This window comes from Zea mays, chromosome 2, assembly GCF_902167145.1.
Source record: "Zea mays cultivar B73 chromosome 2, Zm-B73-REFERENCE-NAM-5.0, whole genome shotgun sequence".
Lineage (NCBI taxonomy): Eukaryota > Viridiplantae > Streptophyta > Magnoliopsida > Poales > Poaceae > Zea > Zea mays.
Window position 1 is genome coordinate 37,365,834 of NC_050097.1, and position 24,738 is coordinate 37,390,571.

The window sequence follows — 24,738 nt, forward strand, 5'->3', positions numbered from 1 at the left end:
TGATAAAGAATTATATGCTCTCATACGATCTTTGCAAACATGGAAACATTATTTATGGTCTAAGGAATTTGTTATTCATTCTGATCATGAGTCACTTAACCATCTTCATAGTCAAACAAATCTGAACCGTAGACATGCTAAGTGGGTAGAATTTCTTGAAACTTTTCCTTACATCATTAAATATAAAAAGGGGAATGATAATGTGAGTGCCGATGCTTTGTCTAGATGCTATGCTATGTTGTCTCAACTTGATTGTCGTATTTTTGGACTTGAAACAATTAAGGGACAATATGCTTTTGATGATGATTTTAAAGAGGTTGCATTAAATTGTAAAGAGGGCCATACATGGAATAAATTTGTGCTAAATGATGACTTGTTTAATTAGAGCTAACCGCCTATGCATCCCAGTTAGTTCGGTTCGTCTTTTGTTGTTGCAGGAAGCGCATGGTGGTGGTTTGATGGGTCACTTCGGTGCCAAGAAGACGGAGGCTGTGCTGTCCACACACTTCTTTTGGCCTCGAATGCGGCGTGATGTTGAGCGCTTTGTAGCAAGATGCACGACGTGTCAAAAAGCTAAGTCACGATTGAACCCACATGGTTTGTATATGCCTCTTCCTATTCCTTCAGTTCTGTGGGCGGATATTTCTATGGATTTTGTTTTGGGATTGCCTAGGATGAAGAGGGGGAGCGATAGTGTTTTTGTTGTGGTTGATCGTTTCTCTAAGATGGCACATTTTATACCTTGTCACAAAACGGATGATGCCATTCATATTGCTAACCTCTTTTTCAAAGAGATTGTTCGTTTGCATGGTATGCCTTCTACTATTGTTTCAGATCGTGATGTAAAATTATTGAGTCATTTTTGGCGTACTCTATGGAACAAATTGGGGACAAAATTGCTGTTTTCTACTACTTGTCATCCCCAAACTGATGGACAAAAGGAAGTTGTGAATAGAACATTGTCTGCAATGCTGCGAGCAATATTGAAGAAAAACTTGAAAATGTGGGAAGAGTGTTTGCCGCTTGTGGAGTTTGCATATAATCGAGCGGAACACTCCACCACCAAGGTAAGTCCTTTTCAGGTAGTGTATGGTTTTAACCCTCGTGCTCCTATTGATCTTTTGCCTCTACCTACTACCGAGCAAGTACATAGTGATGCTAAAGAGCGTGCTGACTTTATTTTGAAACTTCATGCTTCAACTAAAGCAAACATTGAAAAGATGACTGAAAAATATAGAATTGCTGGTAGTCAAGGTAGAAAACAAGTTAAGCTTGAAGTGGGTGATTTAGTGTGGTTGCACTTGAGAAAAGATAGATTTCCAGAGTTAAGAAAGTCTAAATTGATGCCACGTGCTGCTGGTCCATATAAGATTTTGAAGAAAATAAATGATAATGCATATAAACTTGAGTTGCCTCCCGAGTTCCGGGTTAGTCCTACATTTGACATTGCAGATTTGAAACCGTATTTGGGGGAAGAAGATGAGCTTGAGTCAAGGACGACTCCACTTCAAGAGGGGGAGGATGATGAGGACATCACTACAATGGATACAAACAACACTCCCCTAGTTGATGTTCAAGGTCCGATTACTCGCGCACGCGCAAGACAATTGAATTTGCAGGTGAGCTCGTTCCTATGTACTTATTCTTGTGCATTTGAGAATAGTGTGCTACCTAATGAATTAATTGTACTTAGGAATGAAGGAAAGGACCACCAAGGACATGGTGAAGGACTTGGAGGCGTGGAAGGCCAGCAAGGACGTTCGGATCAAGGAGGAGGACCAAACCGACGTCCGTAATCTGTCTCGGTGCTGCGACACCATAATTGGCCTTTGGGACGTGTATCTTTGTTGGGGCCATTAGGGCACGTCCAGGGAGGGAGTCACGCTCCTAACCCTTATATAATCAGTAGCCGCCACCACATTAGGGTCGGGTTTTGCTTAAGTTAGATCTGTCAAGAACAGTCGTCGTAGATCGGTTTGTGAGACCCCAACTTGTGAGCTTAATCATTCATCAGCAATATTCTAGATTGTGTTCTTTCTTGTTCTTTCTTGTGTCTTCGATTCTCAGGCAGGAATTAGCCCTCGTGGCGAGGTCAATCACGCAGTGCACGGTTGATAACTAGAGGAGAAGTGGTGCTGCGATTGTGGGGTTCTAGTCGTGTTGATTGGAAGCCGGGTCGTCTGTGTGACATCTCCACCAAATCAATAGTTACCTTCACCTGATGGAAGATCGGGCACCCCCGTTCCTATCAATAACATTCCACCAAACATGAGAACAAACACATGTAAGGATATTCTATGTGTCGCTACGAGATCGTAGGTTCGAGAACGACTAAAATCGGAGTTATAGTTAAAAATATATGATTTTCGGAAGACTTAGGTGGTTTATAAATAAAAGTATCTCCTCTATTAAATAATATAAGTATGTGAGAAGAATATTATAAATAATTAACTAATTCACTTTTAATCTTGAGTAAAGATCATCTTAGTCAGATTATAATTATAGTCAGATTGACTTCGGCTAGAATGGTTAATCCATTAACACAAGTCAAATAAATATGAAAGTATGTGGAATGACACTAATAATGTTTTGAATGTGTAGACAAATTTATTACGAAGCTAGCACAACTGGAACAGACCAAAACAGAGTTAAAATGAAGAAGTTATGGTTTTTCTAACCCTTTATATTTACTTTTATACTATAAATCAATTTCTAGAATTTCTTTATAACGTCAGGGGTTGTTTTACAAAATTATGGGATCTGGATGTAAGGATTCCCTTATGGCCGAGGACGGCGGGTTTATTTTGAAAAACTGCAGGGAGTCTTTTAGAAACAACCACAGTGAAGGGGTACGCTACAGTCCTGACTGCCCGATTAGAAATCGAGGGCCACGTTTAGATCTTAAAGTATGTGAACAGGTATCCACTGTGGACCATCCGATTCTGATCCATCGGTTACAGATTTATAATCAGATCACAACCCTCCGATCAACCATCCATGGTTTGGATTTTAGTGACCCGAAGCGTTATGAGACGATCTAATCAGAGTCGTTCGTTGCTTGATCAATGGACCAGAACTCATCCCTCTCCCCACGACATCTAGGACGGCGACGCATACCCCGCCGTGGCAGTCATGCGTCGGTGAGCAGCGCCCCGGCCGCCCCCAGTGATAAACCAAAACCAGAACGTGCTACCCCAGATTCGGAACGATGCAAAAGCGTTGAGTGGTTACTCACCGACGGCCGAGGTGTAGACGACGCTGTCCACGGAGGTACGTGGATCCAGGGCGGTGACATTGCGCTGGTGAGAAATTTCCCATCCCCTGTTGGTCATTCCCTCGCGCGGACGCCACGAGAGCATTCATAGGGATCAAGCGAAGCTCTCAGGCCCAACAGGGAGTCCTCGACGATGGCATCATTGCATCCATGATGGTGGTTCGATCTCCTCACGCGGCGGCTCGTGGCGACGAATTCTCTGAACCCTCTGACCACTACCTATCTCATAGTATTGATGGTGATACTCGGCTCCATGCGATGGTTGTATGGGTGCGGACGATTGGATTATATAGCTGGTGATGGAGTTGTTGCCGCAAAGCTTGGACAGAGGCCAAATCGTGGTCGGGCGACTCCTAGACGGTTATGCTAGCTGGGAGTTGCTGCGAACCTTGCGCACACGGTGATGTCCGAGGGGGATGGCTAGCGCGCAGGGCCCAAGTGTCAGCGACGACGGAGGCATGGGATCCACGGCACAAGCACGCGACAGCTTCGACGTGAGGTTGAAGCTGACGATGCGAGCCCTACCTATCAGTGGCACCAGGCGTGCAGGCCGTGCGGTGAAGGAAGAGGGCGTAGATGGGTATCTTCCTACTGGGCCGAGTAGAGGTGAGGGCATGGGCTGAGCAAGGAGTTTCGACCCAATCAAGTTCCCCATTTTCCTTTTTCTTTTATTTCCTGTTTTAGATTCCTATTTTAGTCCTCTATTTTGAATTTTCAAGTTTAGTTAAGGTTTAGATTTCAAACTTAGTACAAATGCACAACCACAAAACTCCAGCGTGAAAATGCAAATGTTGTACTATATTTATATTAATATTTAGTTATCTACATGCCTCAAAATATAAACCACATACACATATATTTTTTATAAGATACTCATTTGGAATGTATACTCTAAATTTCATTACTTATTTTCTTTTAAAAACAATATATATATATATATATTACATGTACCACGGACTATTTTAATTCAAATGCTTATATTCATTTGTGAAGGGTGTTTAAGGGAATAATTAGATACATTTAAGGTCCTTCTATTTGTTGTTCCTAGTTTCAATTTAAGCTTTAAGTTCAAATTTGGATCTAAGTTTTGAATTACCAAACTTTTAATATTACTAGTTATTTGCTTAAGGGAAAATAATTTATAAAGAAGGAATTTATTATTTAGAATCTTTTTATCCTAAGTATTTTGGGTGATCTCTCTGAATTACCAACATAAGATTTTGGGTGTTATAGTTTGAGTGTAGAACTATGTTGCATATACCTTTTACTATGTGTTTGGTACTTTGGTTTGGTCTCTAACTTAGTTTGTACAGAAAGTGCCGTTCTGGGCTCTGTTTGAGGAGAAACATAAAAGCAAGAGAAAGATTAAGAAAGAGATAAGTTCCTGAGACTTAGTCAATTGGATTACTCTCTAATTATGTGTGTCTAAGTCGCAGAAAAGTCCTCCAAACAGTTGAAGTGAATTAGAGAAGAATGGTTGAAAAAGAACTTTGAACCTACTGTCTCGGTACCATACCTTTTATAGGACTGGTCTCGTGTGCACCGGACCTGCTAAAGCACTGGTCCTGTGTGCACCGGCCCTGCTACTGTGACACCAACATCAAACTGGTTGGTCTTAGGTTTTTGGATAAAGCACATCGGATCGTCTACAATACTCGGTCTTATGCACCAAACCATCAATAGTACCCCTATAGGACCGGGTCCTATGGCACACAAGACATGCTACTGGACTGGTCCGGTGAACCAATGCCTAGTCCTTTTAGAGAAGGAAACAACCAATCAGATCGCACTGAGGCAGGTGATCGTTGGAGGTCTGGTGCACCCACGGACAAAACACTTCCAATTTATTTGCAACCGCTACAGGAGGCCTTTGGGCTGGAAAACAGGCCCCCACCGACCTCAACCAGTACACAAGTGATACCCCATGGTAGCAAACAACTGTAGAATCATTCTTTGCCCCTCTCTATTATATTATGTGATATATTTAGTGCTTGACATAGTTATAAGCCAAAAGAGAGAGAGGAGAAGTGATGCTGGGAGGTAGAGCTAGCAAGATCTTGAGCAAGTGAGTAGTGTTACTCTTCCGGAGTGTTGTGAAGACTTGTAAACAGCTTCACCTTCCGCCCGCACAGCTACCACACCATGCAAAAAATAGTGTAGAGCGTCGAACCCACACTCCCTGCTCCAGAAATTTGGTACTAACCATCAGACCACATGTATCTTAATGTTGAGAAAAACTATATATATATATATATATATATATATATATATATATATATATAACAGACGTAGCAAAGCACGTTTAACTGGCTAGTTGTAATACTTCCTCGGTTTTTTTATTTGTCATGTTTTAGTTTAAAAATAAACTAGCGCCTGACAAATATTTAAGAATCGGAGGTAGTAATAAGAAGACAATTCTGGTGGAAAAACGAAAACACTCGACGCCGACGGCTCTCGTCTCCTACACTAGAATTTTCGCGCGGCGTTGCCGCTCACACTTTTTTATTTTTATTGTGTTTTTTTAGTTTTTATTTATCGTTAGCATTGTTTTGTAAAATTTAAATGGTTCCAAAATTGTAGACTTACATGTTTATGAAAGTGAGAATGCAATATAATATCATCACACATAGAAGGTATAATAATGTTAACATAACATCTAACTGTGGTCGATGGTTAATAAATATAGTCTTATGAAAAAAATATAATGATTAAGCAAAAGTAAATACATTTGATGATATTGCAATGTAAAATAATGATGTAGTTTTCTAAAGTTTTGTAAAAAAATAATGTTGTAGTTTTCTATTAAATACGGTTTTGTGAAATCATATGAGTTACATGATTAAATGTAATAAAAATAGAGAAAATAAACACATGATTATTAAAAAAATATAGGTAGACAAAATATATTTACCTTGATATAACTATTGATGAAACCGATTGAGCTAATGATCTGATCTTGATTACCTAGAAGAATTTATTTTATATTAGTGCCTGACTGATGAGAAAGTAAAGGGATACAAAATTTTTTGTATTTTCTCTATTTGTGCTGGTGATATAATTTTTTGTTTTCTTGAGTTGACTGATCGAAAACGTTGTTCAAATGAGTAAGGTGCATGAGGCACTTTATTTTGTGGATAAAAATGGCATCTAATCGCGTACATATTATGAGTCCATAGGCTTTGTTTTCCTTCGGCCATGATTTGTAAAATGAATTAACATCGAGTGGAGAGAGATGAAAGGTGAAAAACACAACCTGTAGAGGCGCGATGCAGATTTGTAAAATAAATTTATACCGAGTGGAGAGATGGAAGGTGAAAAAACAGCCTATAGAGTATAGAGGCGCAATGGAGATTTGAAGTTCCCGGGGAGCATCGAGAAGCAGGTGGAAATTTCATGGCATTTTTTTGAGCCGCGGAGCTAAAGAATCTTGGATTTTGACGCTGCTCGGCTTGCTATCATAGACCTAGGAGACACTTGGGAACCAGTCTGCGATCATCTAGACTGGACGATTGGTCTAGTGCTAGCTGCTTATGGGTTGTTCGGCGGGCAGGATTGGCAGTCCCGCTTCACCGTGTTACTCGACTAGTAGGCTGGTCGACAGCCACGTTTCACCGGGTCGCTCGACAGCCCCGTCTCGTTCGGTTGTTCGACAGGTAGGCCGGTCAACAGCCCTGCCTCGTCGGGTTGCTCGCCAGGCGGGCTAGTCAGCAGTCCGGTCGGTCAGTTAGTGGGTCGTTATCGAGAGGCCTTTTGGCCTTCTTTGGGTACCCGGTTCTCAGATATCTAACGTATATACTTTTTAGATCCGTTTGGTTTGAGAGACTAAAGATTAGTTTCTCTATTTTAGTCTCATTTAGGCTCTAAATTGATAAACAGTATGAATAAAACATGGACTAAATTATTTTAGTCTTTAGTCCCTAAAGGGGTGACTAAAAGGGAATAACCCATATTAATTTCATTTTTTGTCCCTCCATTATTTCAGTTACACTAATAGTGGGAAGATACTAATGGGTATTTTGGTCTTCTTACGAGTTATTTAATACGTTATGAATACTTTGTCACTAAAACCAAATAGATTAAGAAATAAACTTTAGTCCTTATACTAAATGAACTAAATGGGCCCTTAATTTATACTAATTTATTAAGAACCTAATGTGAACATCTGATACTACTACAACTTCACCTTCCGCCCCGCACAGCTGCCATACCGCGCAAAAAATAGTGTAGAGCGTCGAACCCACATCTCCTGCTCCAGAAATTTGGGACTAACCATTAGACCACATGTATCATAATGTTTAGAATATATATATACTAGGTATGTGCCCGTGCGATGCCATGGAACACAAATTGAGCAGCCTCTAACGGCTCAGGGCTCTGTCGACGGGCGGCGTGAGTACAATGGTGACTGCAAAATCCGTGATTAAACATAGATATGAAACCATATAAATACGTAATAAAAAATTGGCGTTTTATTCCCTTATGTCTTGTGAATAGGATGCAAAGATTTTTTGGAGGAACTTTGTTATTGATCTGTTAAGTTATAAGGATAATTCGTGTCGATATGCTATCCGTGCAAACATACCACTCACACTTATTGATGTCACTAAAAATATTAAGTTAGTGTACAAGATGTCGACATATTTTCTTATGATTAAACATTATGTATTTACTATTTAGAGATAATTTGTGCGATATTGATAATGTTTGTTCGACAACAGTTCAATCTATTTGAGTCGACGCATTTATAATAATATTACTTATAATAATATTATGTATTTGCTCGTGCGTTGCTACGAAACCAATTTGATAAAATTATATTGATATATAAAAACAACCAATTAGTAAGCGAGAAACCAATTAGTTGACCGTTGCAGCCAAAATCGATCAAAATAGCTTCTTCAGAAGAGCAGAATCTGTCATAGCTGTCTCCCATATTGAGCAGGTCAGAGTAGCTACTTTAGTAGACCAATTAGTCTCTCTGCCAGCCGTCAGACGTATTGTGTTATGTCCGACGGCTGCCCGGGGCCATCGGACATAACAGAGCCATCAGAACTCTGTCGTTTTACTGTAATGCACCGTCATTTTAGGATTCAGAAGAGCAGAATCTGTCATAGTTGTCTCCCATATTGAGCAGGTCAAAGTAGCTACTTCCCTCGGCCTAGCAACAATTACTTAGAAAACATAAAATGTGAACGCACCTTATTAAAATCATGTCGAGCCTCTATAACAAAAGTTGAATAGAGGGGAAAAGGACGATTCATACATTTAATACCAATGTGGTGTAGTTTTTTTTTGGACAAGATTCAGTGAAAACTACCTGAAGATTGTGTGTGCTTAGTAATCTTGTTTTCTGCATTAGTTGGTGCCCCCATAATAGCCTTTTCCAGGATGCACGAAGCAACTTGGGAGTCAACCGCGCTAAGGATGTCATCAAACAAGTATACATCAGAATTGTGGTACAAAGCCCTGCAAGTGAATGATCATAATGTTAGCTAGCGAGCTTAAGAAGGATGAAAGTCCACAACATTGTCAAAAACATGACCTTGCCAATGCTAGACGAGCTCTTTGTCCACCAGATAAGTTGGTACCTTTCTCTCCAATATGTGACATATCTCCTCTGGTCATTGCCAATATGTCAACATGAAGCGCACATGCCTCTATTACTTCTTCGTATATGCATTGATTTTGTAATGCAGAATGCTAATTAAAAGGGGAAGCAATAAATTCTATGGTGTATGAGCATCTCCAATAGTTCATGAATCATGATAGCTGCTTTAATGCCATGCAATGACATAATGAAACAAACTTGTGGTAATGTATGTCAGAGACAGATAAACTACCTCCTTGGATCAAATTCTTTACCAAGCAAAATATTATCTCGTAAAAAGCCAGATAAAATCCATGGTACCTAAAGAACACCAGTTACATTTTTAATCTCCAGACATTTCAATGCAAACCTTAAGCAATTTTAGGTCATAAAGTGTTACCTGTGGTACATAGGCAATTGAACCCACTGATGACACGAGTCTCTCCAATGATTGTGTTCAATAAAGATGATTTACCAGAACCAACCTGATATGGGACATAAAATTTCCTCAGTTCAGAGGAAAAATTGCAATAGCATCAGATTAGATTATTATAAAAAAAAAGATCTGAATATATGGTTGTATTTCTTTGCAGATACTGGCAAATTGAAATATAATATAATGTGCCAAACAGTATGAACATGCTATTCAGTTTCCCCAACCAAACAAACCATTAACGAAATTGTGTACCCCCACCACATAACTTTCCAAGAACACCTTAGTACAAAAACGAAAATGTGACAATCAGAATAGTTACCTCACCTACAATTGCAATAAAGAGCCCTTTTGTAGCTGCAAAGATATATCTCTGAGAACTATGTTCAGTTCAGCAACAGAGCTGCTAGACCAAGAACAGGATACATTCTGAAAGATGATGGCCATTGGATTATGAGTTACTTTGGAATATCTCTTAAAGTGGTGGTTTAAAAGGTCAGCAGAGGCATTTAACTCGGATGAGTGATGCTCTGGAGTAGATAAATAATTACTCAGTCGTCTGCTAGAGATAACAGCCTGCAGCAAACAAAGCATGCAATGTTAGTGCAGCTGCGAATGTATGTAACAGTATAATGGCATAAACCAATTATCCACTTACATCAATCATCCCATTAATAACCCATGGAAATGAGTTTAGCGGTGATATTAGTGTGTTAAAGAGTGCAACACAAGTAAATACCTGTAATAAGGATTCCAGATATTAGTAGAAAGTTTCTTGGTCCAAAGGCATATCCTAAGCATATCATTCATGATATTGTTTTACCGTGGCAGCATCCAATGCGTGTCCCGTTATTGCAAAAATAGAAAAGGTGGAAAGGGAGAACAATGTCGGTGTGGTTGCCCAGAAATAAACGCACCAAGCATCCAGATATTTTCTTGTCTATTGGGAAATAGGAGGCCCTTGTTAGTTCCAGTACAAGATGTGTTCAACTTATTGTAAAATGTAGATTAATCAAAAGCAATTGCACACCGCGAGATGCTTCACTTCTGATTCTCTTCTTTCCACCAAACGTTCAGTGAATAGTTTCTCCCAACTGTACATCTTCACTGTTCTAATATGTGCTAAGAGCTCCCCTGCACAGCTTATCCTATTAATGAACACAAAATTACATGGACTACAAAATCATTATTACAAAAAGGATAATAGAAGAAGGTATCTAGGTGCAGTCCCATCATCAAGCAAAATTCTTATTTAAAAACATAATTTTAAGGAAATTATATCCTAAGTCAAATATTTTCTCAACTTCGACAAGGGAAAAAGTTAATGTGTATCTGTCTTTGCTACCTGTTCACTTCCAGCAAGGTCAATTAGCCATAATTTGCTCTTTGTACATTCTTCATTCATCGAGTTTTATCCTTTGACCATTACACAGTGAATACTGAAGTTGAACAAAAATGGATGGTTGCAACATTTCTTCAATTAAACAACAATGTTCAAAAGTGATACATGCATATGCCATGATCAAGTCAGTTTGGTAGCCAATGGCCAAGTGTTGCCTTGCTCATGCTCCATATTGATATGTAATGCACAGTGAGGTGAGGAACTTCTTGCTCTAGCAATAGCAGGTGAGAAAGAATAGTAACATTGTTCCAAGCAATATAATCCTGGCAAACACCACATCTTTTAGCAAGAAAAACGGTCTTAGACTACCAGCAACAGTATATATTCATGTATGAACATAAGGTTCAACTTGCTACATACTGAGACAACCAAATTACATTCAATTCCAAGATAAAAAAATAGAGGTAGACCGGTAGCTAACAAAAAAAATGCACCCATTGAAATAACTAAAACTAAAGCCTGGACTTGAATATAAAAGATAACATACCGTGTTATCCCTGTCTGAAAAGGACCCTGTGTAGAAAACATGGAAATATAACCAGCAAGAAAGTGCATGGCATGTTTTCCTAGGGTTTCACTCTGTTGGCGCATCTGCATTGCCCACACAATAGAAGAAAGTACATTACCATTTCACTTCAAGACAATAAAATAGAAGCATTACTAAACCAACATAAGCAAAATCCAGAAAGTGCATGAATTATCATTACCCGGACAGTTCCAAAATTTTTGAATGCTTCTTTTAGATCCTCCCTCGATATTTGGTTCTTCACATTCACATTGCCAGAAATGATTTTGCCTTCCATGCTCAATGGTTCACTATCACCATGTTTATCACATTCTATGGGGACATCACCAATACACTTCTCAGATTATGTAGCTTCCCCAATGTTTAGATCTTTCTCTTTGGTCATGTCATCTGAAGACATCCCTTGCATAATAACATCGCTCTCAAGGATAGACTCCTCTGGCCCCTGGCCTGAAGGTTTTTCCATGGAACTGGAAACGTCTAATTTCATAGCAGAGTCATTCTCTTTATCTATGTTATCTTGCTGCACTATAGTATCATTTCCTGTGTTCGTACAGCCAGCTTCAATGGCTTCTAGGAAACAGGCCAAGTTCGTACTCCATACTGGAAGTTGTCCACCGGTGAGAGCTCCAAATGAACTAATAGCCTGCAAAATTGTGTGGATTGTCATAGTGTCTTAACGCCAGTAGTATTGTACTAATAACTTATAATGCAATCACAAAAGGCTGCATACATGCCACTGCGAGGGCGCCAAAAGCACTCGAGGCCTAATGGATCGTACATGATCCAAAGCTGCTTCAGGGGTCATGTTCCTGTATTTAATCTGCAACACAAGGATTATCAGGAAATTGAACAGGAGCATGCGTACTGAGTTGCAACAACAAATGCAGTTCATCCTACCAAGTAGCACAATACAATAGTGGTGCTTCGTCCTCTTCCAGCTTTACAATGAACATATGTAGTACCGCCTTGTATCAAGTCAAATGAGAAGAAACAGAATATGAAACACTGAAACAGCATGCGTACTGCTGGTGTTTGGGCTGGGCGCGGAGTCCCCGCTGTGGCTGGCGCTGAACCACGGCGGGCGGACCGTATTCCTGGAGGAGAACGAGTTCTACGTCAAGTACCTGGAGCCGCGGCACCCCGGGATGGAGGCGTACGACGTGTCCTACACCACGAAGGTGCGCGACTTCCGGGACCTGCTGGAGGCGGCGGGAGCAGCGAGGGCCAAGGAGTGTCGGCCCGTGCAGAACCTGCTCTTCTCCGAGTGCCGCCTCGCCATCAATGACCTGCCCAACGACCTCTACGACGTGGCCTGGGACGTGGTCCTCATCGACGGGCCGTCCGGCTGGAACCCCAACTCACCCGGCCGGATGCCGTCCATCTTTACCACCGCCGTGCTGGCGCGCTCCGGCGCCACCGCGGCCAAGGGCCCCACCGACGTGCTCGTGCACGACTTCCAGTTCGAGGTGGAGCAGGTGCTGAGCAGGGAGTTCCTGTGCGACGAGAACCGGGTCACCGGCAGCGGCACCCCGTCGCTCGGCCACTTCGTCATCCGCGGGGGCAGGGCCGGGGCCGGCGATGCCTTCTGCTCTGCCCAGGAGGACGGCTCGTCGGGGGAGAAGACGTGCCGCCGCCGCAGCCACAAGTAAATTTTACTTGTCCGCTGTCCGTCTATCTTGCCACGGAGACGGGCAGACGGCATTAGCCGCCAGCGACCTCTCCCTTCTTCGTGGCGAATGGCCCAGTCTCCGATGGGTACATGGATGCTCGCTGCTCCATTCCGGGCGTTCGCGCTTTGGATGCGCCATGCCGGAGCGCACGTGTGCCATGCTGGATCCGGTGGCCACGGTGGGGAAGGGGGGAAGGGCGTGGTCTCCGGTGTGCGCCAAGCCGGATCCGGTGGGGAAGGGCGCAATCTCAGGTGTGTGCCATGCCGGATCCGGTGGCCGATGTAGGGAAGGGGAAAGGGCGCTGTCTTCGATGGGTGGGGAAGGGGGGTCCGCAATGGGGAAGAGAGTTTGCCGAGCGCGCCGCTGCGAGATTGGCGGAGCACGGAGAACGCGCTGGCGTGATTGGCGGGCATCGCGGCGCGGCGGCAGGGGGTGCGCGGAGGCAGAACCGCGTGGTGGTGTGGACGCCTACGCTCCACTCTTAAGGAGTAGTAGAGATATAGCAGCCATATTAAAACACGTATAACTGGCTAGTTGTAAAATTTCCTTCGTTTTTACATATTTATCATGGTTTAGTTTAAAAATAAATTAGCGACCGACAAATATTATTTAAGAATCGAAGATAGTAATAAGGAGACAATTTTGGATGAAATAAGAAAACACTCGACACCGTCGGCTGTCGTCTCCTACATTCCTCCTCATCCAGTTCTTCTTCCCCACGATAACGCTACCCTATCCCATCTCTAACAGTGTTCCACCTCCGCAAGGGTGCCAAGTGCAGGAGCAACATCGACGACTGGCTCCGCGAGAACCGCATGCGCTGCCCCGCCTGCTACAAGCCTGTCCACTCTGTGCTGCCGTGCAAAGCGCTGACGACATCGGCGCCACTGCCCGCGCCAGTGCCACTGCCAACGCACTCGCAGTTGTCGACGTCTTTTTTGATTCCAGGACGCGCTACAGTTTGGGTCTCCGTCGTAACTAATAAAGACGCATGATCGAGCTTGGATGGGATGGGACAGTGTTGGAGCGTCTTTTGGGCCCGTATGGATCAGTTCTTCGAAAGATTCTTTAAGGATCCATTAGTCGTTTCTTTCTATGTCTTCTTGGAACTGATCGAAGGAGTCCTTCGTTACTTCTGTTTTTTGTTTTCTCGGAACTGATCAAACTTATAGCCCCTATGGCGTTGTCTACTAGGTTGTGCGTCGCAGTATCCCTGGTATGACGTCGCGTCTTGTCCGTTCGTCAATGGGTTTTTGTAGCTATTCTGATATAGACGTAGTGGTGCTTAGTAGGTCTGGTCGAGTCAGCTCGAGGTGAGGTTTAGGGATGTCTTCAGTACAACTTCATCTTCCGTCATCCCCTTAGCGTCACCTTTAATAATGCGTAGGCGTATGCTTGGTACAGCGTATTGCCCTGTCCCTTTCGGCGTATGGGTTATTGTAGAGACTCCGGTGCTGAGGTCCCTGTGGGTGGGGTTGTCCGGTCCCACTAGTCATGGTGATACATATCTGGCGTCGTGCCTGATAGAGACCCTTCGATACCGCTTCCATGGTCTAGGCATGGCTCGATGATGGTTTGCCCCATCGTGCCGACATGGCTTGATACTGATAGTACTAGGTCGGCTCTGCCCTTCAGTAGAGGAGTTCGCTTGAGAGCCGACTCTCGTCTTGCTGGGTTGTTCAGCGCGCAAGTTGGTCGGCAGCCCCGCTTCACCATGTTGCTCGGCAAGTAGGCTGGTTGGCAGCCCCGCCTCACCGGGTTGCTCGGCAGGCAGGCTGGTCGGTAGCCTCGCCTCGCTGGGTTGTTCGGCAGGCACACTGGTCAACAACCCTGCCTCACTGGGTTGCTCGGCAGGCAGGCTAGTCGGCAGCCCGGTCGGTCAGTTAGTGGGCCGTTATTGGGAGGCATTTGGGCCTTCTTTGGGTACCCGGTTCTAAGATATCCAACATATATACTTCTTAGGCCTCGTTTGGTTTGAGGGACTAAAGATTAGTTTCTCTATTTTAGCTTAATTTAGTCACTAAATTGACAAACGGTATCACAAAATAGAGACTAAATTATTTTGGTCTCTAGTCCCTCAAGGGATGACTAAAAAGGGAATAAACCATATTAATTTCACCTTTTGTCCCTCCATTATTTTAGTTACATAAATAGCGGGAGGATACTAAGGAGTATTTTGGTCTTCTTACGAGTCATTTAATACGTTCTGAATATTATTAGTCACTAAAACCAAATAGGGTAAGGACTAAACTTTATCCCTTGTACTAAATGAACTAAACAGACCCTTCATTTATACTAATCTATTAATAATCTAATGTGGACACCTGATGTTACCGCAACTTCACCTTCTGCCCGCATAGCTATTCACACCGCACAAAAAATAGTGTAGAGCGTCGAACCCACACCACGTGTTTCAGAAATTTGGTACTAACCATCAAACCACATGTATCTTAATGTTTAGAATATATATATATATATATATATATATATATATATATATATATATATATATATATATATATATATATATATACTTAAAGCATCAGTTTTAACGGTCATCCTGCGTCATATTTTTACAAAACATAACTACATTTCTTCTAAATTAACTCAGCGTACAGTATTAAAAACGATGCAGTAGTTGATGTTTCCACCTCCGCAAGGGTGCCAAGTGCAGGAGCAACATGGACGACTGGCTCCGCGAGAACCGCATGCGCTGCCCCGTTTGCTGCAAGCCCGTCCACTTCGTGCTGCCGTGGAAAGCGCTGACGACATCGGCGCCACTGCCCGCGCCCGTGCCACTGCCAAGTGCCAACGCACTCGCAGTCGTCGACGTCTTTTTTGATTCCAGGATGCGCGGTAGCGGTATCCGTCGTCGATATGATTCCAGGACGCGCTACAGTTTGGGTCTCCGTCGTAAGTCGTAACTAATTGTGATGGCCCGTAGCCTCCGGTGAGCCACCACCGAGACATGAGCGCACCGCACGGCCGCCGTCGAGCGTTGGCGAGCTGAATCGCGCCTCCGTACGGAAGACAGCGACAGAAGGGAATAAGATTCGATTCTTTTCTTCTCTGCTTCCTCATTTCTCTGATGCTGCTCTTGTACCCATCTTCCGAGTTGGGCCATGGGTTGGGCCATGTGACACTAGGCCAGAAACAAGCCATGTGTTACACTACCGCCCTGCCAAAATGTTGCTTGTCCCCAAGCAACATCATGCCATGTATATTTGCTCATTATGAATTTGCTTTGTCTTATGAAGATGTGCAAGTAGTCATGAGAAGCTTCTTTGAATTGAGAATGCTGAATATCTGGGTCCTAAGTCTTCAGAGAGAATGGTGCCTTGTTGTACCTCTCCAGCAGCTCAATATATTCTCTGAAATTGAAACCAACACGCTGCGCTCTAGAAACAAGCCCAATATGAAAACCACCAGGATCCCAAGGCTTTTGTAGCTGACTCATGTGTTCAACATTTCGAGAAGCACCAGCAGGTTCACACATGTGTATTTGCACAACTGTTCTAATAGTAGTTTTGGTATCAAAAGTAGATATAGCAGCCTGAACCATATATAATCTGCTAGTGATTTCATTCACATCTAAAAGAGGTTGTTTCAGCCATTGGTTAAGCAATATCTTTCCCATCTCAACAGTACACGTTCTGTTCACCAAGCCAAACAAATAAAAGTTTTTGTTTACATCAGTTTTTTCTTCATGAATGGTCAATGCTCGCACCGCAGCAGAATCAAGTCTCATGTAGCAGTCCAAATTGTACTTTTCAATTGTGTAATTCCCATAATTAGTATCATTTGCTAGCAACTCAGCATAAGATAGTAGAGCTCCAAGGGCACCAAGAGAGTAGTCAAATTGAGATATCAGATCATGAACTAGTTTAACAGAACTTCTGATTTTTTCAAGATCTTGCACAAGATCCTTTGATTTGAAGTTAGACTTTTTTCTCTCAGTCAACAGAATACTGCATTTAGTAATGGCATCTTGAAGAGAATGTGAATTGATGGATTTCTCACAATCTGCTGTGAGACATAATGCAAGAAGTGCTGATCCAACATTTGTGAATCGGCTATCTTCACGGAATTCAGCCAACCCAAGCTTCCTGTTGGTCATGACTGGTGACTCTTGCATGTCATTGTTTATAAACAAAATGTCTTCAAATCCACCAATATTTCCAGGTTTTCCAGATTTTGATAACCTCCAATCAGAGCTACTACCCTCGTAGAAATCTAAAGTACAGTCAGTCCTATCTAATAAGATCTTGCGGACAATGGTCTCAAACATAGCCTCGCTCACACCGACACTTGAGATTCCACCAGAGTTGCTGCCTAAATGACGTAAAGCAGAAATTGTGTGATAGTATGTCCTTGCAATAAACATGGCATTCTCACCGTGAGCAGTATAGTAATCCCTGCCACTTTCCTTCTGTACTGCTTCTACTACAGTCTCCTTATCAAAGATATGCCCCTCCTTAAAAGTAGCAGACACCATGTCATCGACGTAGCTCAGACAATCTGTCAAACACATGAAGGGCGCATTAGTGTTAAAGATGCTGCAATCGATTTCGATGAGAGGCTCCTCATCAAATACGAGCTCCACGTCAAAGACAGGGTGCCCGTCGAGGACGCCGGTGTGTGCAGTCGAGGAGCCGTCGTTTCCTTGGTTGAACACGGCGAGCTCGGCGTCATGGACCGGCCCCATGTCGACTACCGGCAGGTCGTTGAGGCTGTCCGAGTCGGTGTCGAAGACGGTGAGCTCAGCATCATACTCCGGCCTGACGAACTCGAACACGGAGACGGCGACATGGTCGGGGATCGACTCAGTGTCGAATACTGATCCCTTGTCGAGCTCGTCGAACTTGGTGTCGAAGAGGGGCTCGTCATCGAGGTCGTCGAAGTTGGGCTCAATGTCCTCGAACACCACGTCGTCAAAGATGGGTTCGACGCTGAGGTTGTCAGTGTCGGCGTCGAAGACGGGTGCATCGTCGAGGTCGACGTGGAACAGCTCCCGGTCGAATATGGTTCTCCCGACTGCTCGGATTTGAGCGGAATCGAGAGAGAAATAGGGTAGGGTAGGATGGCAAAAAATTTCTCCAGGGATTGGAACGGCTCTGAATACCATCTGTGATGGGCCGTAGCCTCCGGTGAGCCACCACCGGGACGTGAGCGCACCGCAGGGCCGCCGTCGAGCGTTGGCGAGCTGAATCGCGCCTGAAGACGGCGACAGAAGGGAATAAGATCCGATTCTTTTCTTCTCTGCTTCCTCATTTCTCTGATGCTGCTCTTGTACCCATCTTCCGAGTTGGGCCGTGGGTTGGGCCATGTGACACCATGCCAGAAACAAGCCATGTGTTACACTAATAAAGACGCATGATCGAGCTTGGATGGGATGGGACAGTGTTGGCGTCTTTTAGGCCCGTATGGATCAGATCTTCGAAAGATTCTTTAAGGATTCATTAGTCGTTTCTTTCTATGTCTTCTTGGAACTGATCGAAGGAGTCCTTCGTTACTTCTGTTTTTTGTTTTCTCGGAACTGATCAAACTTAGATGCCGTTTGATTCACATATTTGTAACGTAATGGGTAACGGATAACGTTAAATCATGTTTGTTTTAGTCCAACCGTAATCAGATACCACACTAAAATTTGATACCAGCCTATTCAAATTTGTTACCGCCAGTAATCAAGCCGAAACCATTACCATTACCATTTGCGTTACATTTTTTGAACCAAACAACACCTTAGTTTGTTTCTTTTTTTCTGATCTACGTCCACTTGTGATGAACTAAGCAATGATCTGTTAGTTCTTGGCTCAGTTCCTATCATCTGATGAAAGCTAACAGATAGATTCTCGTTAATTGGTTTGGCACTTTGTACCATTTCCTCGTGTGCAAATTGATACTGCTGAATAGGAATCTTGGGATGAGAATTCCTAGATTTTGCCATGTTTTCTAGTTCTTGCAACAGCATCTGTGCATGACAGCAGTTCCGTACTCTGTTAGTTTTTTATTGAGTGCTAAAAAGGTCAAAAAAAACCTCCAATTTTTGCTGCTGAACATATGATTAGTCCTTCTGTAAATCTTGTGAACTAAGCTACAGTTCCTGTTCTGATAAAATTGATGTTTGCTTCATAAGCACAGAACCTGACAGAACTAAAATGTTCAGTAAAGCATTTTGTTGCTACTATTCCTACACAAGAAACTGAAAAGACATAACGGCAACAGCAAATTAGGAACAATATGCAGGTATAATCATGGCATCACACGCAAGATATCACAAGCAGATTCAGGTTTAAATCAAAACCTGCTCATATCGTCCTGAAATTCAACTAATGTCTCAAACTGATAAGGCGTTGCATACAGTGAAAAAAACTGAAGACTAGAGGGTTATACAGTATAATGATCTTCAGTTATCATATATTCATAAATGTATAATACCGGCAATATCAAGAACGAAATAAACGCGATATAAAGCAAACAAGCAGCGAACTATGAATCATAACCTACAAGGTTTTGGCTCTCGAGAAAGAATATGAAGTAACTGATGTCAAGCAAGAAATAAGCAAACCATGCTGCCAACAGTTCATACTGAAATCATTTTCACATTGAGACAAAGTATAAGAGCAATGAAAACCAAGGATCTATTCATGCTGATGTAAGAACTAACAAGTCATCGTTCATTGGCATTCAGACATTTGGTTCATTAAGGGCTTGTTCGGTTCTACCCCAATCCATATGGATTGAGGGGGATTGAGAGGGTTTCAATCCCTAGCAAGTCAAAATCCCTCCCAATCCGTATCAATCCCCTTCAATCCATATGGATTGAAAATAACCGAACAAGCCCTAAGGTGGACTCAACTCTGAAGTCCGAACAAAAGAGCAGGAACGCAGCTAAGCTCGATGAGTTCGAAGGAAGCAAAACCGGAAACAACTAAGGAGTACTTGAAGAACTGGTCCTGAGTCTCTGACCATCAGAAAGACGCACTACCCTCGATCAGTTTCAACGAAGCAGAAAACAAAATGACGAAAGAATCCTAGAAGAACATCTCCACGAACTGACCCAGTTCGAGATCGCCGCACACAGGACGTGCTGTGTCAACACCGTCCCATCCAGGCTTGATCACGCACGCGTGTCTACTGCGATGACGGCGCCTCAGGTAGTATCTCGTCGTCCGCCGGAAGCGGCAACACCTCCTCCTTGTCCGACGTCGACGTCCGCGGGTGGCGCCGATGCAGCGATGCTGATGACGACGCTTCCGCTAGTTTCTGGATTTGCTCCCAACGCAGCAGCGCCTCGTCCAAATCCCGCGTCGACAACGGGAGCCGCAAAGGTGGTAGCGCTGCCGCCAATGCTCCCTGTGAAGGTGTAGGTGCTGGTGGCGACGGTGGCGGTGTCCGCTTCCAGGGCACGGGATGGGGAACCCGGTCACAGGTCGGGCAGCGCTCCATCGGTCCGGTGCGAAGGCAGTGGTCGATTCCCTCGCACTTGACGCTGCCGCCGCAGTGGAACACGTGGTCGCAGGAGAGCGTGCGGACCTTCTCGCCGGCCTCCATGCTGTTTTGGCACAGGGTGCAGGTGTAGTCCAGGTTCTGCCTCAGGGTGGTGACGCCGCCGAGCCTGAAGACGCGCATCCGTGGCGAGTCCAACCATTGCACGATGCACATGAAAATGAAGAAGAGGCACACGCTCACGACGGCGGCGGCGAGACAGATGACGAGCATCGTGACGGAGGTTTCGATGTCCATCCCTATCCAATAGCTGGGGTCGGCCATCGGTCCTTAGCAGCTCCCCTGACTCTTTCGTCTTCTCCTCTGGATCGCTCCTCTTGTTCTGGCTCTATCGCTCGCTCCCCCACGTCGTTCTTTGGATCGTGTTGCGATCGTTTGAGTGGAAGGATGACCAAATTGGTGAGGCGGCACGGGTATTTGTAGGGAGGATCCTGAGCTGCTGATAAGTCGGTTGGCCAGTTAGTTACATGGTGGGGCCGCGGTTAGATTCCCCCCCTACAGTTCAAACTGGAGTTGCAGGGGCGGCGTTAGTTTGCAAAATGGTTAGAGGTTTATTAATAGTGGAGGTTTAATATGCGATCACAATTAGTAACATGCCTTCCAATTGGAGTCTCGAGTCTCGACAGGGTATGCATAAAAAAACCCTCAAAAGTCATGAACGGAACAAGTGAACATCACAACGGCCCAAACCCAAGCTCCTACTACCGCAGGAATTATACAAACAAACTATATATTTGCTTCAACTTTTTTTTCCTAACGAGATTTTTTGAGGATTTTGGTATACGCAGAATCTAGCTATGAAGAGAATCTAAGTATCATGAATATCACGTGCATAGGAAAATAAAAGAGTCTATGTGATTTAGAATATAGAAAGTAACGGTTTCCTATGACTCGATCGATTCTGTGTTTACATTGATTTTGGACGGTTTTACCTAAGGTCTTGTTCGGTTATTGACATTCCATGTGGATTAAAATGTATTGGGAGGGATTGGGATGAATTTTGAATTACTATGGATTTAATCCGACTCAATCCCACCCAATCCACATGGATTAACACAAAAGCGAACAAGCCCTAAAGTGGTTCTCATAGAAACAGACTGAAAATCTGGCTGTTTAGTAGTCTACAGCAGATTCTGGCGGTCAGAAGCTGAAAAAGCCGAAACAAATTGGGCCCTTATTTCTCACCTACCATAACTCTTATTCTGCAAACAAATTCGACAATGCAAGCGAGAGAGAGAGGGAAACTCCAAACAAGCAAAGCGCAATGCAAGATTTTATTCAAAAAATCTCTACTATACTTGGAGCACTAGTTTCAACGGTCGCCTTGTGTCATCTTTTTACAAAAAGTCCCTACATTTCTTACAAATCAACTAAGTGTAAAATATTAAAAAGCGGTGAGCAGGTGGGGTGTGTTAAAAAGCGGTGCAGAATGTAGGGTTTGAACCTAAAAGCGGTGCAGCAGGTGGGGTATGTTAAAAAGCGGTGCAGAATGTAGGGTTTGAACCCACATCCTGATGGAAAAAGGGTGGAAGACACTAGGCAAAGTTGTCTAACTAGTAGAATATTATGATCAGATGTTTATAATATTGAATATAAATTGTACATATGTATATATGATTTTTTTGTAAAATAAAAAAAATCGTGTCGGACCGGCCCAGCACTACGGGTCGAGGCTACGACCCAAGCACCGCACGACGCTCGTGCTGAGTTGGCCCAGGCACTATTTGACCATCTATACCTCCGCACGATAATAATGGTCCTCGCCTCAGTTGCCACTATCTCGTTCGCCATTCTACTTCTTTTCTCTCTCCCCTCATGCCTCCACCTCCGCGCCACCCCATTCTCGGCAGAGGGCGTAGGAGCAGGCGCATCCTCCCCGTATTCGTTTGATACTAGCCCCGACACCGACTCGCGCAGTGCCTATTGCACGTCCACGAGGACGTTTCACATCATGCGTGTACCATCGTTTTCGCCGTCGTCGGATGTCCCATTCGTATTCCCTGCCTTCGCCCTGTTCTTCCACCCCAACCTGCTGCCCCCGCCCATGATCACAGCTGCGAGTCGACCGACGCTCGTCGACGCGGGTACGGGGCGAGTCGGTCATGCTCCTGGCCTTTCTACGTGTGTGCCGTCAAGGAGGACATGGTGACGCCTGCCACGCGTAGGTTATCTTAGCGATGAGGAGTCCAGGTCTAAGATATTGGACAACTAAGGCACGTAGCGTGACAGCAGTCGGCATATGCTACCGAGTTGGTGGCGGTGTTGTGTCGCTTCGACGGGTCCAGGGTTGGGAAGACACTCGCATTCTCTCGCCCTTCTCGGACTGACGCCTGTTGCGGGTGCCTCTTGGTTTGGAGCTGCTCCAGCTAGGCTTCTTTCTCCGCTTGCGTGCTCTCTCCCTATATATCTAGCGGTATACTACCTATGTCGTCTCCAGATGCCCAAGTCTTCGTCGTGTCCTTCTCCGGCAACGAACAGGTATGCCCGCCTCTTCCCTTTCACCTCCTGCTCTACGAAACCTTGGAAGTGGGGGAGACGAGGGATGGGGGTCTCTGATTTGTTGCCTATGATACCCGTGCGTTCATAAAAAATATTATGTGAAGAGTGGAGACAACCAATAAAAAATCTTGAGATCTTTTTGGTGGATAATTTACGTGGGTATTGTTGTGAGCCATCGCAACGCACGGGTAACCGACTAGTGATAATCTAATCTTCAGTTCAATTGCATTTTGGCATTAAGAGAGAACTAGTCCATTAACCCGTGTTACATAGTCTCGATTATTAATAGAAAACACAAGTATTAGAAGTTCGTGTGCATTGTCTACAATCATATCACTTCTCTTTGGCATATCTCTTATATTGAATTTTACTAGTTACGTGCTCGTGCGTTGCAACGGCATACGATATATACATACAAAATATTTGATGAATCTAGTAGTTGAACCCATAAGTTGAATACAAAGAATAATAGCAAAGATGAACTGAACATACGAGGCTTTAGACAGCAAGAAATTCTTGAGTGCCCGACACTCAGATAGACAGTAAGGAATTGAAAATAATTTGGCAGAACTATTACCACAAAAATTACTTACTTGAGTGCAATCTTAGAATTATTTATAATAGTAGAGACTACATGAACCGAAAATCTTAGAATTACTTAACTTGACAGCAGGAACATGTTGTTTGTTTCTGTTAATTAAAGACTCCAGTGAGAATTCCAAACTAATGTGACAGGCAAGGACAATCAGTACAAACTACATGAATTGAAAATCTTCAAATCCCAAGGTCAAGAATAAGGTTGTAATTTTTTATTTAAAATGTTTCAAAATAGACATGATTGTCTGCTATCATGATAACTTTAAAAGTGTCATTTGATTTTTTTGCAACAGATAACTAAAGTTGATTGAGTATCCTTGCCTCAACAAACACCACCAACTGGCTTGAAGTCTATTTCAATACAGGGACACAAAGATTTTTCCCATGGTTTGGCCAAACAACCAGTGCTTGCCACATCCACGTTGGAGTTAGCCAACTGGCTTGGAGTCTATTTCAACTCCTTCCCCTGGTTGCTCAAGTTTATCACCAAGGTGATAAACCAAGACTTCTATTATGTCTTGATGGCGGTTACAACAATACTGATGCTATCACAACTTGGTAGCTCTATAGTAGAATAGCAACTCGAATGCTTAAGATCACACTAGCTCTTCTATGTAGCAGCACTATGGTGCACATGCCTCTCTTTTTGGCTAGAACACACGCCAATACTTGGTCTACAAGAGAATACACAAGAGAGGGATAGAATAAGAGTATGCACTTGTTCTCTACTTGCTTGTTGCCTTGGTAACTGCTTGGGATCGAAATGGGGTCTACTTATAGCCCCAAGGCCCAATAGAGTCGTTGCTAAAAATCTACAGAACTTATTGTTTCTCGAGTGCACTGAACCGATCTGGTGCACACCAGACCACCAACGGTCACCTGCATCTTCGAGATTTGATTGGGACCTTCCTTCCCTATGTAGCACCAGATCAGGCAGGTGCACCACTGGACCAGGGGCCACATTAGCTAGGCGTTGGACCTAGGTGGTCCGGTGCACTAGACCGAGGTCCAATGATTTTTAATTCCAAACACCCGAGAGCGACTTATTCACTGTAGGCGGCTTGGTGCACATGGACCTAAGGTTTGATGCACTTGTACACCTAGGCCTTTATTGTTCTCTCAGCACACACGGTCCGGTGCGCCATAGACAGCAGCAGACTTAACCATTTTCAGCACTTCTTCCTCCATTCAACTTGGACTTTCTTGATCACCTTCCTATGACTTAGATAAATATGATT

The 24,738-nt window shown here is 43.7% G+C and overlaps 2 protein-coding genes across 2 annotated transcripts; both read right to left on the reverse strand.

Annotated features, from left to right (window-relative positions):
• Nucleotides 1–8,135: 8,135 nt before the first annotated feature.
• LOC103648558 (uncharacterized) lies at nt 8,136–18,221 on the reverse strand. The gene is made up of 13 exons (XM_008673007.3): nt 17,291–18,221; nt 12,123–12,190; nt 11,956–12,045; nt 11,404–11,868; nt 11,184–11,287; nt 10,325–10,428; nt 10,118–10,234; nt 9,953–10,033; nt 9,622–9,870; nt 9,262–9,346; nt 9,115–9,182; nt 8,817–8,891; nt 8,136–8,740 (listed from the first exon to the last, which is right to left on the reverse strand). Exons 1-4 carry the CDS (start codon nt 18,219–18,221, stop codon nt 11,566–11,568), a joined length of 1,392 nt encoding a protein of 463 aa, XP_008671229.3. The 3' UTR covers nt 8,136–8,740; nt 8,817–8,891; nt 9,115–9,182; nt 9,262–9,346; nt 9,622–9,870; nt 9,953–10,033; nt 10,118–10,234; nt 10,325–10,428; nt 11,184–11,287; nt 11,404–11,565.
• A 1,600-nt stretch (nt 18,222–19,821) lies between these two features.
• On the reverse strand, nt 19,822–20,778 carry LOC103646295 (uncharacterized). Its single transcript, XM_008671023.2, has one exon. The coding sequence runs from the start codon at nt 20,666–20,668 to the stop codon at nt 20,030–20,032; it is 639 nt and encodes a 212-aa protein (XP_008669245.1). The 5' UTR covers nt 20,669–20,778; the 3' UTR covers nt 19,822–20,029.
• Between the last annotated feature and the right edge of the window lie 3,960 nt (nt 20,779–24,738).

Excerpts from the sequence above, each read along its gene's own strand:
- LOC103648558 (XM_008673007.3), bottom strand. The coding sequence starts at position 18,221 with ATGGCCCAACCCACGGCCCAACTCGGAAGATGGGTACAAGAGCAGCAT. Across the intron at positions 12,191-17,290 it reads GGATTACTATACTGCTCACG|GCGGTACTACATATGTTCAT; the intron begins GTGAGAATGCCA and ends ACTTGATACAAG. Across the intron at positions 12,046-12,122 it reads CTATTGTATTGTGCTACTTG|ATTAAATACAGGAACATGAC; the intron begins GTAGGATGAACT and ends CTTGTGTTGCAG.
- LOC103646295 (XM_008671023.2), bottom strand. The coding sequence starts at position 20,668 with ATGGCCGACCCCAGCTATTGGATAGGGATGGACATCGAAACCTCCGTC.